At 37.5% G+C, this 16,274-nt stretch overlaps 1 protein-coding gene across 1 annotated transcript in view; it reads right to left on the reverse strand.

Moving 5' to 3' along the window:
• ikbkb (inhibitor of nuclear factor kappa B kinase subunit beta) overlaps positions 1-14,130 on the reverse strand; it is a 29,297-nt gene extending 15,167 nt beyond the window's left edge. Inside the window, exons 1-5 of the mRNA XM_012865640.3 lie at positions 13,970-14,130; positions 11,633-11,748; positions 6,150-6,244; positions 1,464-1,584; positions 145-214 (exon numbers count right to left, since the gene is read on the reverse strand). Coding sequence (XP_012721094.1) covers positions 145-214; positions 1,464-1,584; positions 6,150-6,244; positions 11,633-11,737 — 391 coding nt within the window. The 5' untranslated portion in view covers positions 11,738-11,748; positions 13,970-14,130. The remainder of the gene's footprint in view (positions 1-144; positions 215-1,463; positions 1,585-6,149; positions 6,245-11,632; positions 11,749-13,969) is intronic.
• Positions 14,131-16,274: the final 2,144 nt, after the last annotated feature.

Raw genomic sequence — 16,274 nt, forward strand, 5'->3', positions numbered from 1 at the left:
CATCATGATAGTCGTCACTGGGAACTTTTCCTCCTAACCTCAGGAAGTAAACGCCTGTGCCAGCTCACGCCGTCGTTTAATTAACCCATCGCTCTGACACAAACCTGGACTGTAAGAGCAGGAGATTTAGCCGAAAACACTCACAAATGTCCCGTAAGAGAATCAGAATGGATCCCTCCCTCATTCCACAGCAGTTCTCCAGGATGTTCAGATACTGCAGAAAGAAAATCAAAAAAATATTTGTAGTCTGAGCAACTTGAGTGATGGGAAGAAAGGAAGAAAAAGCAATAGGGTTAGCTAATCTTCCCTTTTTTAATTTTCTTTGGCTTCTCCGCTTATCTTTCCTCTCAACAAGTCATTTGCTTCCCACTATGTGATTATCTTTATAGGGAATTACACACAGTGTTAGCCTAAACGCAGCGTTTTAAACTGTTTGCAGGATAAAATCTTCAAACACAAGTACTATTCCTCATCCAAAAGTCAATAGCTAGCATACTTTGAAAAATACAGAAATTGTAGGCTTACAGCCTGAATGAAAGGGAGATAGAAGTAGTGTTGCTCTCAAACCAATCAAAGATACAGGGAAAGTAAAAACCAAATGTCAAAACAGAGCCAATTAAAAGGCCCGTACCATTGGGTGGGAACAATTTGCAGAGAAAAATTATATATAGATCATAATTTAAAATCCTCTGCAACTGGTAACCCGTAGTTTAAATAAAAGCAAGAGGAATGTGCAGTTCTTTCTTCACCAATCATTACATCTGCCTCTAATTTCTCTGCTTTGTTTTAATATCTGTAAGATTTTAAAATCCATCTTTATGCTGTAAAGATGTTGCCTTCATGGGTATGTTTTTTTTTTTTTTTTTGCAGCTCTCAGGAGGAAAAAAAAAGCAGCACAAATGTGCTTTCCACCCTGCAAAACTGAATTAAAAATAAGTAAAACTTTTCTTGAAATTAGTGTATTTGTCCTTGATTGGAGCAGGTAAATAAGATTATCTGCCAATGGAACGAGTATTTTGACCCCTAAAATAAAAACAATTAGATATCCTGCACTTGAAATAAGATGAAGGAGATGAGATGTTCCCATTTTAAGTGCAAAAATCTTATTCCATTGGCAGATTATCTTATGTGCCAGCTCAAATCAAGAACAAATAGACTAATTTCAAGAAAATGTTTACTTACTTTTAGTTTCATTTCTGCAGAGCAGAAGGAAGACAACCTGCTGGTCAGAAGAAGAACCGGACTGAGGAAGGGTAAAGTAAAACCGCAGGGTAAATTTTCAGCTCAGTTTTTAGTTTCATAACAAAGGGATATGCACATACATGCACGCCTAAAGCTTTGGACAAACACTTCCAGTAAGAGCTACGGTTAATCTTTAAATCAGTGTGATTCAGCTTCCAAACATGAACGATTATGGGCTGTAATCTGGTGAGCTCAAACCAACGGTATGTCCAGGGTCGTACCTTTCTCAAATCTCCACCCTGACAATACTCCATGGCGAACAGCGGCAGGTCATTAGTGACCACCAGTTTCTGCATTCCCTCAGGAACTTCCCGTGCTGCGACGACGTTAACATGATCCAACCTGAGGAAAAACAAAGCAGCAGACATCAGAGCCGCAGGTTTGTCATGTGAAGTGTTTTGCCAAAAGCTTTTCCATTAAAACTGAAATTCATCTTTCTTGGCTTCAAACAAATGAAGCAATGTGTACTTGTGACTCTGGCCAGTGGCCATATTAGTAGATTTGCCTTTACTTTTATGCTTTTATTCAACGTGTTGAAGCGACACAAAAAGATGCATTCACCCATTTTTCCATAAACAAAATAATCTTCTGACATTTCGAGTCCCAGACATTGATACAAACTATTATCTTCATAGGATGTCATATGGAGCCAGTAAATATTTTGTAACTCAGTGTCTATAGCAACTATCACACACTGACTGGAATTAATTGGCATGTTGAAACATATTTTTATGCAGCACATCATTATATAATCAGTTCCATATATTTTTTGGGGACTTTTGATCTATTGCTATAAATTCGCTTGTGTTTTTCAGACTCAGACATACTTTAATAATCCCAGGGGGAAATTGTTGAATCCCAGGGGGAAATTGTCTTATTTCTTCTTTTTAGGGTTAAGAACTCTGAAAGAATCCATTTAAAACAAAACAAAGTATAAGTAATCCCAGATGCACCAGGAGGGAAAAAAACTCTAACACTGAAGCTTGTAATCAGTTCTGTGACGACTTTAAAATCAAGCAGGAGACGATCCTCCACATGGGCTAAAGTTGTTGTCATTGTTTTTTTTCCTGCAGTGGTTTAGGCTTTTTTTTCCCTGAGTATCTGATTCATAGAAGATATTCATCAGGAGTGTAATTTAAGCTTTTTTAGATGACTAACTTATCCATGTTTTGTGAAGGTCATAAATATGGCAGAATTTACAGCACTGTGAATCCTCCTCATTGCTGGTTCTTCAGGACGGATAATGAGTAGTATACAGTCTGTTATCCCACTTCTTAGTCTACGTGGTGAAGCATAAACCAAGTTTTTGTGTGTTCTCTATATTTTGGCATTGAAAAGACAAATATTATGATCCATTGCACCTCAGCTTTGGTCACCGTATTAACTATTTTCTTTGTCCTGTTTTATAACTTGGCGTAACGAGCGTAACTAGAAAAGGCCCACATAGAACTGCAAAGTAAACACAGTGCCCTTAATGAGATAAGATAAGATAAGATAAGATAAAATAAGATTAGATAAGATAAGATAAGATAAGATAAGATAAGATAAGATAAGATAAGATAAGATAAGATAAGATAAGATAAGATAAGATAAGATAAGATAAGATAAAATAAGATTGGATAAGATAAGTTAGAACTTTATTGATCTCACAATGGAGAGATTTACTTGTGACATCGGCTCTTATAAGCAACAGAAGGTGCACAAAGGAGGAAAAGGTGCATGAGGTATATACAGCACATCCAGATATATACAGCGGATGGGAAAAAAATAAAATAAAGAAGAAGAGCTTTAAGGTAACATTCAAGTTGTGGCAGGTAAAAACAGTGCGGTTTGTTAAATAAGTAGATAAAATAAGTGAGATAACTGAAATATGTGAAGGCTCATATAGAACGGGATTATTGCACAGGGTATCAAATAGTTATTGCACAGTTATTGCAGTGTTATTACACCAGGTTATAGTGCAGTGGCATTGTAAAGTCTGATAGCAGCAGGGATGAATGACCTGCGGTAGCGCTCCTTTTTACACACAGGATGTCTAAGTCTGTCACTAAAGGAGCTGCTCAGTTCCTCTACAGTCTGATGCAGGGGGTGAAAGGTGTTTTCCATGATGGATGTGAGCTTGGACAACACCCCTCCTCTCAGCTACTTCCTCCACAGAGTTCAGAGTGCAGCCCAGAACAGAAGTGGCCTTCCTCACCAGCTTGTTCAGCCTCTTTCTGTCCCGCTCTGCGCTGCCTGGAGCCCAGCAGACGACAGCGTAGAGGAGGGCTGAGGCCACCACAGAGTCATAGAAGGTTTTAAGCAGGGGCCTGCTCACTCCAAAAGACCTCAGCCTCCTCAGGAGGTGGAGGCGGCTCTGGTCCTTCTTGTACAGAGCTTCAGTGTTATGACTGCATAATCATTAACTCTCATTGCTGACGAAGAATGAGAAGGAGTGCCACAACATATCAAAATAAAAATATATTTCATTATTAAAAAAATCAGAACCACCGACATGAAAAGAGGCTTGAAATCTTGGTAGGGAAAGCAATTATGAGACACTCTTTAGTACGATATTTATAAAGAATGCTCAGACAATGATAAAAAAAGAAGCTCAAAACTGATGAAATGACAACTGATTGAAATGCTCATGATTTCCCAAAAGGTCCTGGTACTGGTACCATTAGCTGCCTCGTTATTATCATCAAGCAAGGTGAGGACAGCTGCACAGTCTTCTGTGATTTCTTGTGAGATGAGTTCACAGAAAGGGCGAGCTAGGGAGAAACGTCCAGAAATATTTTTATCCGTTTTATAAGACACAGTGCTGACCTCATGCTGGGATGACTGGACAATATCCTGAAAGACAAAAACGTGTGTGGCAACAGGAAAACTCTGAATCACACAACTCTGATACAAGCAAACGTACTCTCCCATCCGGCAAAGGGGAGTCGAAATCTTTCTGCCAAGAAGAACGATAGACCCCTCCACAGAAAACGTGTGCTAATCTCATAGGATCGTTCCAAGGAAAACTGCAGCCTGAATGTTTTCAATTCTTACTGAAATGTAAAACAGGAAGTTAATGTTTTGGATTTTATTATATAATCTTTTTTTGTTTGTTTTTTTATTCCAGATAATGCTAGCCTGAGCAACAAAGTTCCCTCATCTATTTCAAAAGGAGCCTATAACTAAGCTTGGATCTGTCTCCTCATTTGAAATCTCATTTTTGAAAATAGAAAGTGTGAGAAATTGCAGAATAAACAGTTTTTTTTATGGTTTGACTAAATCTTTCAGCAAATGAAGAAATAGGGCAATTCAAGCTCCATAAACACATCATAACTACCAAACAAAGCGAGATGTTTTCCAGTGGAAACGCAAATCTGTGTTAAGAAGCAGCTATATTATAATAGCTAATGTTGCCATGTCCCCTGCCCTGTGGTTTTTCCACGAAGGAAGCGTGGGTGCTTGGGGCGTTGCGGTTCTGACCACGTCTGTGCAAAAACAACACACTTGTTAAAGTGAGAATGAGGAAAAAGGAGTTTGCACCATCAAATATAACAAAACACACGCACACTTTGCATCTGACAAACATCCCATCCCACACGAGCTGGCACACAACTGCAGGGACCGACACCTAAATGGGTGAACTGTTCACAGATGTGTTTGGCTTATAAAAACGGGTAGAAAAGCGAGAAGGTGGAACATTGTGGCGCTCGAAATAACCAAAGTCACCAAAATAACCCAAACAGCCAAGCTCCTTTAATTGTTTAATGGATGATTTTTTTTCCTTTCTATTTAGGGAAACAAAATTTGTCTTTGTTTTTGGAGAAAACCTGAGTAAGAGATTGGGACATAAAAACGTCAAACCAAGAAAACACAGAAGACGTCACGGAACGCAACCGAGTTGGCTCACAAAATGTCCAACGAGACGAGGCTCATGCCCCAGACGTAGATCTAAAAGCATCGACACGTTTGGTTTAAAACACAAAAGAAAAAAAAAGAACCTTTGATCATTCAAACATATGTAGTTGAAAAAAGGTTTAGCAAAAAAAGACATGTGCAAGAACATATATAAGTTAATAACTTTAAAGAAAAAGTGACCATTAATCGTATTACAATTTGTTTTTAAATTCGTTTTATTACATTTTTAAATGTTTAAAATAAATATTTGACTGGTGCTGCACAGTGGTGCAGTTGTGTTGCCTTGCAGCAACAAAAAGCTCCTGGGTTCAAATCCCGGCCTGAGCTCTTTCTGCATGGTTTACATGTTCTCCCTGCGCACGTGTGGGTTCTCTCCGGGTACTCCGGCTTCCTCCCACAGTCCAAAAATGTGACTGCTGGGTAAACTGGTAACTACTCTTGCCCAAAAAATCTTCTGAATTTTTTTTTTTCTAAATAAAACTTTATACTAGTTTACATTGCTTTATTATTTCATAACAAATAATAACTTAAAAAATCCTTTACTTTTTTTTTAAATCAGCGATTGAGCTTTCCTCGGTTTTCCCCTCGTTCTTTTTTCTATTTTTTCCTCATTATTTAGTTATTATCCCTTGGCCTTCAGTTTTTCCTCAAGCTTCTGCTCTGAAAGTTTGAAGCAGCTGTTTACCTCTGATCCCTGTGCTTCTGAGCGCCGCTGATCATTTTGCCACACCTTTCACGCACATAATAAGGATCAGTCTATTGTGGGAACATCCATTTGTTAATTTGTGCATGATTTTGGGATGTTACCTGTGCTCGCTTTGACAAGAGAGATTTCTGTTAATTTTCACTAATTTCACAATCTAGCAGAAGTAAGTTTGTTCATAGGTATTTTGTTGGCATCAAGGGTTCTAATTTATTCCACTTCTCAGGGTTGGCCTGCCAAACGAACCACTATTAACTGAAGCAGGGTGTATTTCCTGCCTATTATTACGCGACACGGTGAATCCTACCTCCTCATGATCTGTATCTCCAGGCACCAGCGCTCTTTGTTCCGTTCACTCAGCTCCTGACGGCACTGCTTTAGAGCAATCTGCTCCTCTGTGTCCTGAAAGCACAAACAGAGACTCAGGTTTCCATCATTTCAGAGGACTAAGCGCACGTTTATTACTTCCCCATTTGCCCTTCACTCTGCGCTAATATTTCTCCAGACTCGGAAACAAAAGCTTACAGTCCTTGTTCTGTCTTTAGCTTACATGTTTTAACGAGCCATTAAAATGAAACAATATTCTCTCTACCAATTAAGTTTCCCATTGCAGCTTCAGTTCAGTTGTTTAATAAAAAGCTTGCATGTCCCAAAATTTAAAGAGCCTTTGCATCACAGATGCAAATAGTGCATGACCAAACTGTAATCCAGGCCTGTTAATGCACTAATAGCACTAAAATAATTTATCCTCCTTCACATATCAGCACTATAAAGCCCTTGGCTGGACTTTTTTTTACTCAGTTTGGCATTGGTTGTTTAGATTTACTAAAGATAATTACACTTTTATAAAGTGTGATGATTGTTAGCTGATGGTACGTCCATTCATAAACGGGAAATAAGATTATTTAATTTTCAAATAGGAACAAAAAATATCCTAAAGTGCTCTTTGTGTAATATTATGTGACAGTTGTAAAGAAACTGTGCTTTTTATTACTACACTGTTTAATATTACTGTTTTGATTTGTATAGTAGTTAGAATTGGGAGGTACTTAACTGACTTAAACTGGAATGCATGTGACTGGATTTAATCTTAATCTGATTGTTGAGCTGTTACATACCTGCACTCAAATGAGAGCAGTTCTAGTTGTGAGTGTGGGTATAATGCATACTGAACATGTCATGTTTTTTGCAGTATATACTGTATATTTAAAATATACACCAGATGCCAGCAACAAGCCAAGTAAATCCACACATATAAAGAAGACAAAACAGATTAGTTCACAAATTAAGTTGTGTGTACTGAAGTGGGAAGGTAAGGGGGAACAAGTATTAAACACAGGAAGAGACGGATGAGAAAAAAGGCATAGAAAGCAATAAGAATCCAGTCGTAATCTGTCATTATTTATTCAAAATGTCTGGAGTAGTGTGGAGTTCCAAGCTTTATAAACCGACTTTAAACAGAGGGGGAGGGCTCAGGTTTCAACTATCAAAAACTTACAACACAGGTTTGATTCCTGCCAAGTTTCACCCCTATTTACACCTCTACACGTGTGACCACAACATTTCTCCTGTGAGCCAGGCTAACGATGAGCCTAATTACTCTCCTTTGTTGGGCCGATCAGTTCCAGGTGAATCGAAACTCTAACGACGCCTGCAGGTCTATAAAGCTTGGAACGCCATACTACTCCAGACATTTTGAATTGAGAAAGCTTCCAGGATGGGAAGTGTCTTCAGAATAGAAGTCCAGTTGTTTTGTTTTTTTAACCTTTTTTCATGACCTGGATGACTGAGAATCTTCCCTAACATACTGTCATCATTTAGTATTCCTGCTGCCATGTGCAAAACAATATTCATGGTTTTCTCATTACCAACGTACAGCACATACCAGTAAAAGTGATTAAAGCTCACGAAAAAGTCTTACTCTTGTAAAAATATACTAATGGCAATGGTTACAGATCGATTTCTAAATTTTTGAATATTCCAATAAGTGCTGTTGGAGTCATAATCTGGAACTGGCAAAAGCACAATTTCACCATTAAACAGCTTTGGCTGCTCGTAAGATTTATGACAGAGGAGTTAAACAAATTTTTAAGAGTTGTCCGGCAGCCAAAGTCAAAGGCATGTTTAGAAAACCTGGATAAGATAAGAGTTTGTACCATAAAAACGATACGTAATGCACACCACCACTATGCCATCTAAGCACACTCACTGTACAAGACTCCACTGAAGACAAAAAGGCACGTTGAACCTTTTTTTTTTTTTAATTATGCTGCAAAATATTTGGACAAGCAAGTGAAAAACTAACAGAATACAGTCTGGTCAGATGAGACCAGAGCTGTAATCCTTGGATGCCATTGAACACACTCTGTTTGGAGGAAGAACGGTTGTGCACATCACTCCAAAAACATCATCCCGAAAGGGAAGTTTGCTGACGGAGACATAAAAGTATTGATGGGCTTACAGGACATGGTTCTGGCAAACTTGGTATAACTGAAGGAAGGGTGAATGGAGAACTGTACAAGGAGATTTCTGATGAGAATCTAAAGCTGGAATGAATGTGGATTTCCAACCAAGACAACAGTCCCTAACACATAGATATGGTTTCAGAGAAAGAAAGTGAAACTGCTAGAATGGCTCAGTCAATCACCTGACTTGTATCCAATTAAAAATCTAAGGAAATAACATCAGAGCGCGTAGAAATGTCTCCCAGATCATTTAAGTTGAAGGCAGTTTTTGTGGTCAAAATCACACATGAGCAACGCATGTGACTAGTTTCGCTTTTCAGGAGTTGTCATAAAAAAGTATTTGCATAAAGTATTTCACACATTTCTTTCAGTGTGTTTTGCTATGTTTGGATTACACGGGTTTGCTGCCAGCATTTTATGCCAGTGACCCCATCAGAATATTTAATCTGAGAAAAACATCGAGGCATTAAATACTGACTTCACCAGCTGTATTTAGTAATTGAATCTTTCATAATGGGACTTTTAGTCTCTTTTCAAATTTCCCTCAAGTGGACTTTTGTTGCTAATTAATGCTATACAAGTAAACCAAGTTAAAATAAGATTCTTTCTAAATGAAAGTTCATTTTAATAATACCCTATGACCAAAAATCGAGAGCATGAACATTTTTAGTCTCTCTATTGTGGAGTTACAGTGGATGCAAAGTAATGCAAGTTTCATTTCTTGTTCTCTAAGCAGGAAGAGAGAAAGAAAAATCCCCTTCAAGTTCAAATAACATTGTTTGAATATTAGTGTGACTAAACAAAGTTCATTCTTTGTAACTTTGGCTGAGTTGGTTGTGACTTCACATGCAAAAAAATGTAGATTATTCATAATAAGCTCAACCTAAAGAAATAAAACATGCAAATACATTTTAAAAGTCCCATATTGATAGCCACAGCATTCTTCTGACATTTTAAAGATAAGTCTAATTGTTTGGCTCAAATGCTTTCCTTGAAAATTAAAAAACTGCACATCCACTGCTTAGCCCCATTCTTAGGTGAAACATTTGAATTTCTTGTTAACTCAAATAATGGATAGGTCTCTAAGACTACAACTCATCAAATTTTGACAATAAAAAGATTGAAACAACTTTGCCTAGTTTGATGAGTCGGGATTTCAGCTGAAGTTTTCAGAGGGTAGTGTGAGAATGTGGCATAGAACAGCAGGGATCCATCCTGGCTTGTATTTAGGGCGCTACGATTGTGCCAAAAATCAAAATCGCGATATATTTCAACCGTGATTGCGATTTAATTTTCACTTTTCTCTGCATTGACCACAAGCAACAAAAGTGGCCTTTAGATAAAAATGTTTTGTAAACAAGGATTGTTTAAAATAAGAAATTTAACAGTTTTTATTAATCTGAATATTGTTACTCAAGAGAATAGCTTTGTGAGTCGGACATCAATCCTTGTTGGACATAAAGGGCAACCAACAAACAGTCTATGTATTAAACTGTTAGACCGCTACTTCATGCCATAGTGAGATTCCTGAAGGTTTCTGGTAAAAAAAAAGTATGATTATATAAACTCTAAAAAAAAAAAAAAAAAAATTGGATGATCTCACTGATGCAACTCTCTTCCCTTCCATATGGAGGCAAATCCACTTTAAACACATTACCGACGCCTAAAGGACGCGTCTGATCCATTGGTTGTTAAATAGCCAAAAATTGTAAAACTCTACGATATGCATATTGTGTTTTTTTTAAGTTGCGATAATATCGCAAATGCAATTAATTGTGCAGCCCTACTTTTATTTAATGGGTCAGACCACTGTGTGGTGGTGTGACACATAGGGGTGGGGTACTGACCTTGAACATTTTGGGCCCCTTGGTACCAAATGAGCATTATTTAACCTTACCTCAGTGTTGCTACAAAGAATAAGAGCAGCTCTGAAGGCAAATGGAAGGCCTAACCCGGTACAACCAATGAAGTCGCTGGTGAATGTACAGTATTGTCTATTTCCAAAATGAATGACCCACCCAGCTCCATCCTACCACCTGTTTCTCATCAAGGAAACGGTACCACTCCTCTCCCACCATCCTGCTTCCCTGTTTAAATCCCAGACCACGCTGTGTTCAATCGCCTAATTATAACCCAGTGTTGTAATTAATGCAGGACGACAGGAAACTTTCTATGCAGGATGCTTAGTCACGGCATCAGTGGTGTTAGCCAGCTCCCGCCGGGAAAATGTCTTCCTGAAGCCCGGGGTGCAGCACCACAGACAGGTACTACTTTGATTATAGCATCATTGATTATAAAGGAAACAAGATTTAATATACACACATCCTTCTTGCGCCAGATCATTAGTGTAATCGCAGAGCAAAAGAAACTATAATCGGAGTGAAATATTTTACAGGAACTGTTAGCGACGCTCTCAGAAACGTTTGTAGTGACTCCACAGGATGCTGCGTTCTGGCTCGGTGCCCGCCACAAAGGTGAGGGTGAGTAATGCAGCTAACGCACAGTTGTAACAAAAGAAAGAGGAAAGAGCGTTCAGATTCCCATGCTGCCCTCTTACTGGTAATACAACACTATAATCTGATCATCCTATGACTTATCATGACAACAGAAACTCTTTCAGCTGCAGCAAAAGTACCGTTTCCTGGACTGAGGTCATTCTTTCTCTCTATTCAAAGCGTGTAATAAAAAAAACCCAACATCGGCTAAACATCGGTTTCTATTCCTGGGTCAATGCTGTAGTCATAGCTAAACATTTCAGATTTCGTTTTGTTTAAACACGAGCTCCACTGTCTGGCAGGCACATCTTGCATTGAAACGTCAAAAAGCAGAAGCTGTCCTCTCTTTTTACACACGAATAGAAGTGCAGACTCTAACGCTGATTACTGAAGACGGAATTTGCTGTGCTGCATCTTTTCATGGTACTACATTTACAAGACGTTAGAAAGAGAGGGAGAAAATCTGAATCTTTTGATTCAGTGTTTTACTCTTCTGGGTTAAACTGGATTTACGTTGTCCTTGGTCGGCTCTTTGCTGCTGATACATAGTGTCATAAAAATAAAGGATCGTTCTTTTATATAATATTAAAAAAATAAGTTTACTTAAGATACCTCACATCATGAAGACAATGGAAAAAAACGTTGCTATTTACTTTCGGGACCTTCAGAAAGCTTCAGAACTACTGATGAGGACCAAAAGGCTTCAAACAGAGTCTGGCTCAGAAAAGTCGTGTCTCTGGCGGACTGATGCCGATCCTCTTTCCTGACACATTTCACATCTATCGCCAGAGAAAAACGATAAGACTTTGTTAGGTGCTGATTGGCTTTACCTTATTCTGCCATCTTGTGACATTCCCAAAGCCTCCGGTGCCGAGCCGCTCCTTCAGCTCCCACGGCCCGCAGGTCTGCGGCTGCTGCAGGGGCATTCGATTCATGGCCTCCTCGCCTAAACCCACAACCACAAGAAATAAGCTAAATGTAAGTTTACTGTTCCTTTAGCGATTCTGCAAAGTTCTGTATTTTAAGCTTCAACATTTATTGGCAGATTAATACTTTATAAAATCTATTACTTCATTCTGTACCAAATATTATGCAAAAACAAAATCTATATATTACTTATTATGGATATAGCCCTAATATACTAATAAGCTGAACTGTCAGCACTTGAACCAAATAATAAACACCTAAATACATTACAGACTTGTTATCAGTGTATCAACCCTCCAGACCATTAAGGTCTTCTGGCTCCAGCCTTTTCTGCATACCTAGAACCAGAACTAAACATGGAGAAGCAGCATTTAGTTCCTATGCTCCACTTATCTGGAACAAACTCTCAGAAAACTGTAAAAGTGCTGAAAGTCTGAGTTTATTTAAATCAAGATTAAAAACACATTAGTTTAGGATTGCCTTCAACTGTTCTGTTCAACTGATGTTTTACTGAAACATCATTAGTTTAACTTTGTAGTCCAACCGTTTTTAATATTTGCTTTTAGTTTCTATTTTCCCATTTTATTCCTACTTGCTTTTATTCTGTTTTTATTTCCTATATTTTAATCATGTAAAGCACTTTGCATTGTCTTTGTACTAAAATGTGCTATACAAATTAATTTGCCTTGCCTTGCCTTGATGAAAAAATATTATTTTTTCCCTGAATGATTGTTAAGAAACATTTGCTCAGTTGTGGCCCAGAATGCTGCCTCAGATGAAAGAAAATGGTAATTGAATGCTGAGGAAGAACTGGAAGACCACCAAAGTTCAAGCCTGCTGTGAACTGCTGGAACATCAAAGTGTCTCTGTCCACAGTTTGACATCGACACCGACTGGCAGCAAAGAAAGAAAATCATGCTCCAGAAACCTTTGAGCTTGACAGAAGTTTGTAGCTGTCCACGATTTCTAATTTAATTTATCGTCAATGCTGTGGTGGGAGCATCACGCTGCTGGGCTGTTTGATTCCCAGTGTATCCCAAAGTAGGTTAAAACAAATGAACAAGGAGGGCTATCTCCAAACTCTTCAGCTTCAGCAAAAACAGGTTTTGTACTTTGCAAAACAGACTGAAATGGCCTTCCTCAAGTCAGCCTTACTTAAAAAAGCGGCAGGAAATCCAAAAATTTAAATTCTGCAAAGAAGAGCATGAACTATCCAGCCTGAACTCAGCCAGAAACGTGACGATGGAGGTGTGCAGCTAACTAAGGGACATTTCACTTAAATATACACTGTGTGTACAAATTTACCCCTGTGTAGATTAGAGGGTCCTCTAAAAATTCAAACTCATGCACTGTATTCTTATTTTTTTTTTTTTTTTAGAGTAATTGAGTTGGTATTCTGAAAATATAAAAAATCCTTTAAATCCTGAAAAAAAAAAATCCAAAATGAAAACAACAACAACAACAGAAAAAAAGTAAAGCAAGTAGTAGTAGTCTTCAGACAGGAAGTAATATTTATGCTTTGGAGTGACCGGGCCAGAGTCCTGGCTCTAACCTGATGGAGACTCTGTGGAGAGGACTGGACATTAGGGTGATAGCAGAGACAGGGTCGCTGTATGAGGGGGAAAGGTCAGGACAATTCCAATGGCCCCTGACTGACAGGGGCCCCCAAAAAGAACATTTGATATGTTTATATCAGGTTTTGGGATGATTTTGATTTTTTGTTATAGGGCCCATAATTCCCAGCGGCACCCCTGGGCAGAGAGGCTTTCCAAACTCAGACTAGGAGATCCTTGCCAACAATAAATGGTCAACAATACCAAAAGGGGAATGCAACAAACTTGTAAGCAATTATAGACAGGGTTTGATTGCTGTAATGCCTATAAAGGCATTGTAAACTGATATTATTACTAAAAAGTGGCTCGTATACCATATACGTTGTCTTATTATGTTATCGGGGATGCCTACCACATTTCCTGTTAGTGACAAACTTACTAGTTGGATGAAAATAAATAACTTTGCCGTTAAAGCCGCGATGCTGAACGTAAACGGAATGAGTCTGATTCATAAACTGCATTCATCTGCGTCGCACAGGAACCGCACGCTTCCCAGCTTTAGACTTTAAACTTTACATTTGTCTAAACCCAAATCTGTGCCCTGTGAAGACGCGTCTCCTGTCCGTGTGTTAGCTGTTATTACAGAGTACTGCAGCAGTTGTTTTGCGCCTTCAGCCAAAGTCCTACCTTAAACCTCCTCTGCAGCGTCTTCCTGGACTTTCTCTAAACTCTGCGGTGTCTCTGTCTGTGTGTGTTTTCTGGATATTTTCACCTATGCGGTGGTTATTTTGGCGACACAACAAATCTCACTGTCTACTTCTGTCTACTTCCTGATACTCACATTTCCTGTAAACCTGATGAGACTTTCGACCCGCCCACTCAGAGGGAGAGTCCTCGTATAAAGCTGCGCAGCCGACAAGGCAAGGGTGTCCAAACTTCTAGCAACTGAACTATATATATATATATATATATATATATATATATATATATATATATATATATATATATATATATATATATATATATATATATATATATATATATACATGGGCGTAGGTTTGATTTCAACTTTGGTAGGGACACTACTGGTCTCAAGTTTCATTGGTTTGATGTCATTGGTCCTACGCAATATGCATGCCCCTATTTTTTTATACTTGACGTGAGCATCAGGGAACATTTCGTTTAAAGAGAAAAGCAGCACTTTTTGCTACATTAATACAAATTTTATAAGCACTATATATATATTGTATATAAATAAAAAGCTGCTCCTTAATTTGTAATTAAAATAAATTAGACATCACCTGAAGCACTGAAGGGCCAGCTGCTTCACCTCCAAGCTGCCCTGCATCATTATTACTGGATATCTGTGTTTCCTATAATCATATAATGTTACTATTATACAAGTGTGTTTTTAGTATTAAAGGATTAAATGTAACACAACCTTTTATATCATCCTATGATACTTACTGTCTGAGTGTTAAAATAGCTCCTTATGTCTCTTTTCATTTTTGGTGGCATCATGTACAATCACAACACTAAGCATGAACCTAAGTTTATTCAAATATAAAAAATAAAAGAAAATATTAAAAGAAAATATAACACTATCTTATCCGTAATGCAATAATATCCAAAATAAATAGCCAGATTCAAGCATTTTTACCGGACACTAATGTTTGTACTAATTTACTTATGGATTGTGTGGAAATCTATGTAAAATCAAACCAATGTGTTCCTCTGTTTGTACTTTATCCTATTTCTAAAAGTAGAAATAGTCAATTAAATAGCACTATTATTATGTGGAACCCTAATTATGCTTTCTAAACAAAAAATAGCAATGTTTAGGCACCATCTCGTATTGTTATACTCTATAAAACGAATAACACCTGCTATTTATATCTGAACCGCCTTAAAGGGATTTTTTGAAAGCTTACATTCTTTGCTTGTCGATTTTTCCAGCAGTCTTCAGAACTCCTGCCTGACACAGAATATTTTTGTTGATAAAATGTATTATACTTCAGAATGAAATATTATTTTAAGATGCTAACGTTGGTTACTTACATTTCTTAAGTTCCACAAATGAAAACTACTCTCTCCTGCTTCTTCTATCGCCTGTTATAGCGTGGATAATATAATTTTTTTTAATTGGGACTAGTTTTGTAGTCTAATATTCGTTGTAGTAACCGCAGTATTCTAGTGTGAATTAAATTAAATTTCGCGCTGCAAAAATGCACGCACATGCACGCACTAGAAAACAGCCAACCAGGGAGAGAGAAGGCGGGACTTAAGGCAAAACAACCAATGAGAGTGGAGTTAAACAGCACACAGCACAGTTACGTGCGCTGCTAAGTTAAAGCGACAGGAAAGACCGACTGGACACGCAGGCTGGCAGACGGAGCAGCAGCAGCAGCCGCCAAGCAGCGGAGCTGCGAGAGGAAAATAAGCGACTGCTGTAACAACGATGTATTGTAAATTATAAAAATGTTATTCACATCGAATTATTGGTAGGGACATGTCCCTATGGTCCCTATACAAACCTACGCCCATGTATATATATATATATATATATATATATATATATATATATATATATATATATATATATATATATATATATATATATATATATATATATATATATATATATATATATATATATACAAATTCCTTTAAATCCTAAAAAAGTCCAATATGAAAGCTACAAGCGAGAAAAATAGTAAAGTAAGTAGTAGCAAGTCTTCTGACTGGAATATCTATATCTATATCTATATCTATCTATCTATCTATCTATCTATCTATCTATCTATCTATCTATCTATCTATCTATCTATCTATCTATCTATCTATCTATCTATCTATCTATCTATATATATATATATATATATATATAATATATATATATATATATATATATACACATCTATATATATCTATCTATATCTATCTATCTATCTATCTATCTATCTATCTATCTATCTATCTATCTATCTATCTA

This window comes from Fundulus heteroclitus, chromosome 12 (genome assembly GCF_011125445.2).
Source record: "Fundulus heteroclitus isolate FHET01 chromosome 12, MU-UCD_Fhet_4.1, whole genome shotgun sequence".
NCBI classification, from domain to species: Eukaryota; Metazoa; Chordata; class Actinopteri; order Cyprinodontiformes; family Fundulidae; genus Fundulus; species Fundulus heteroclitus.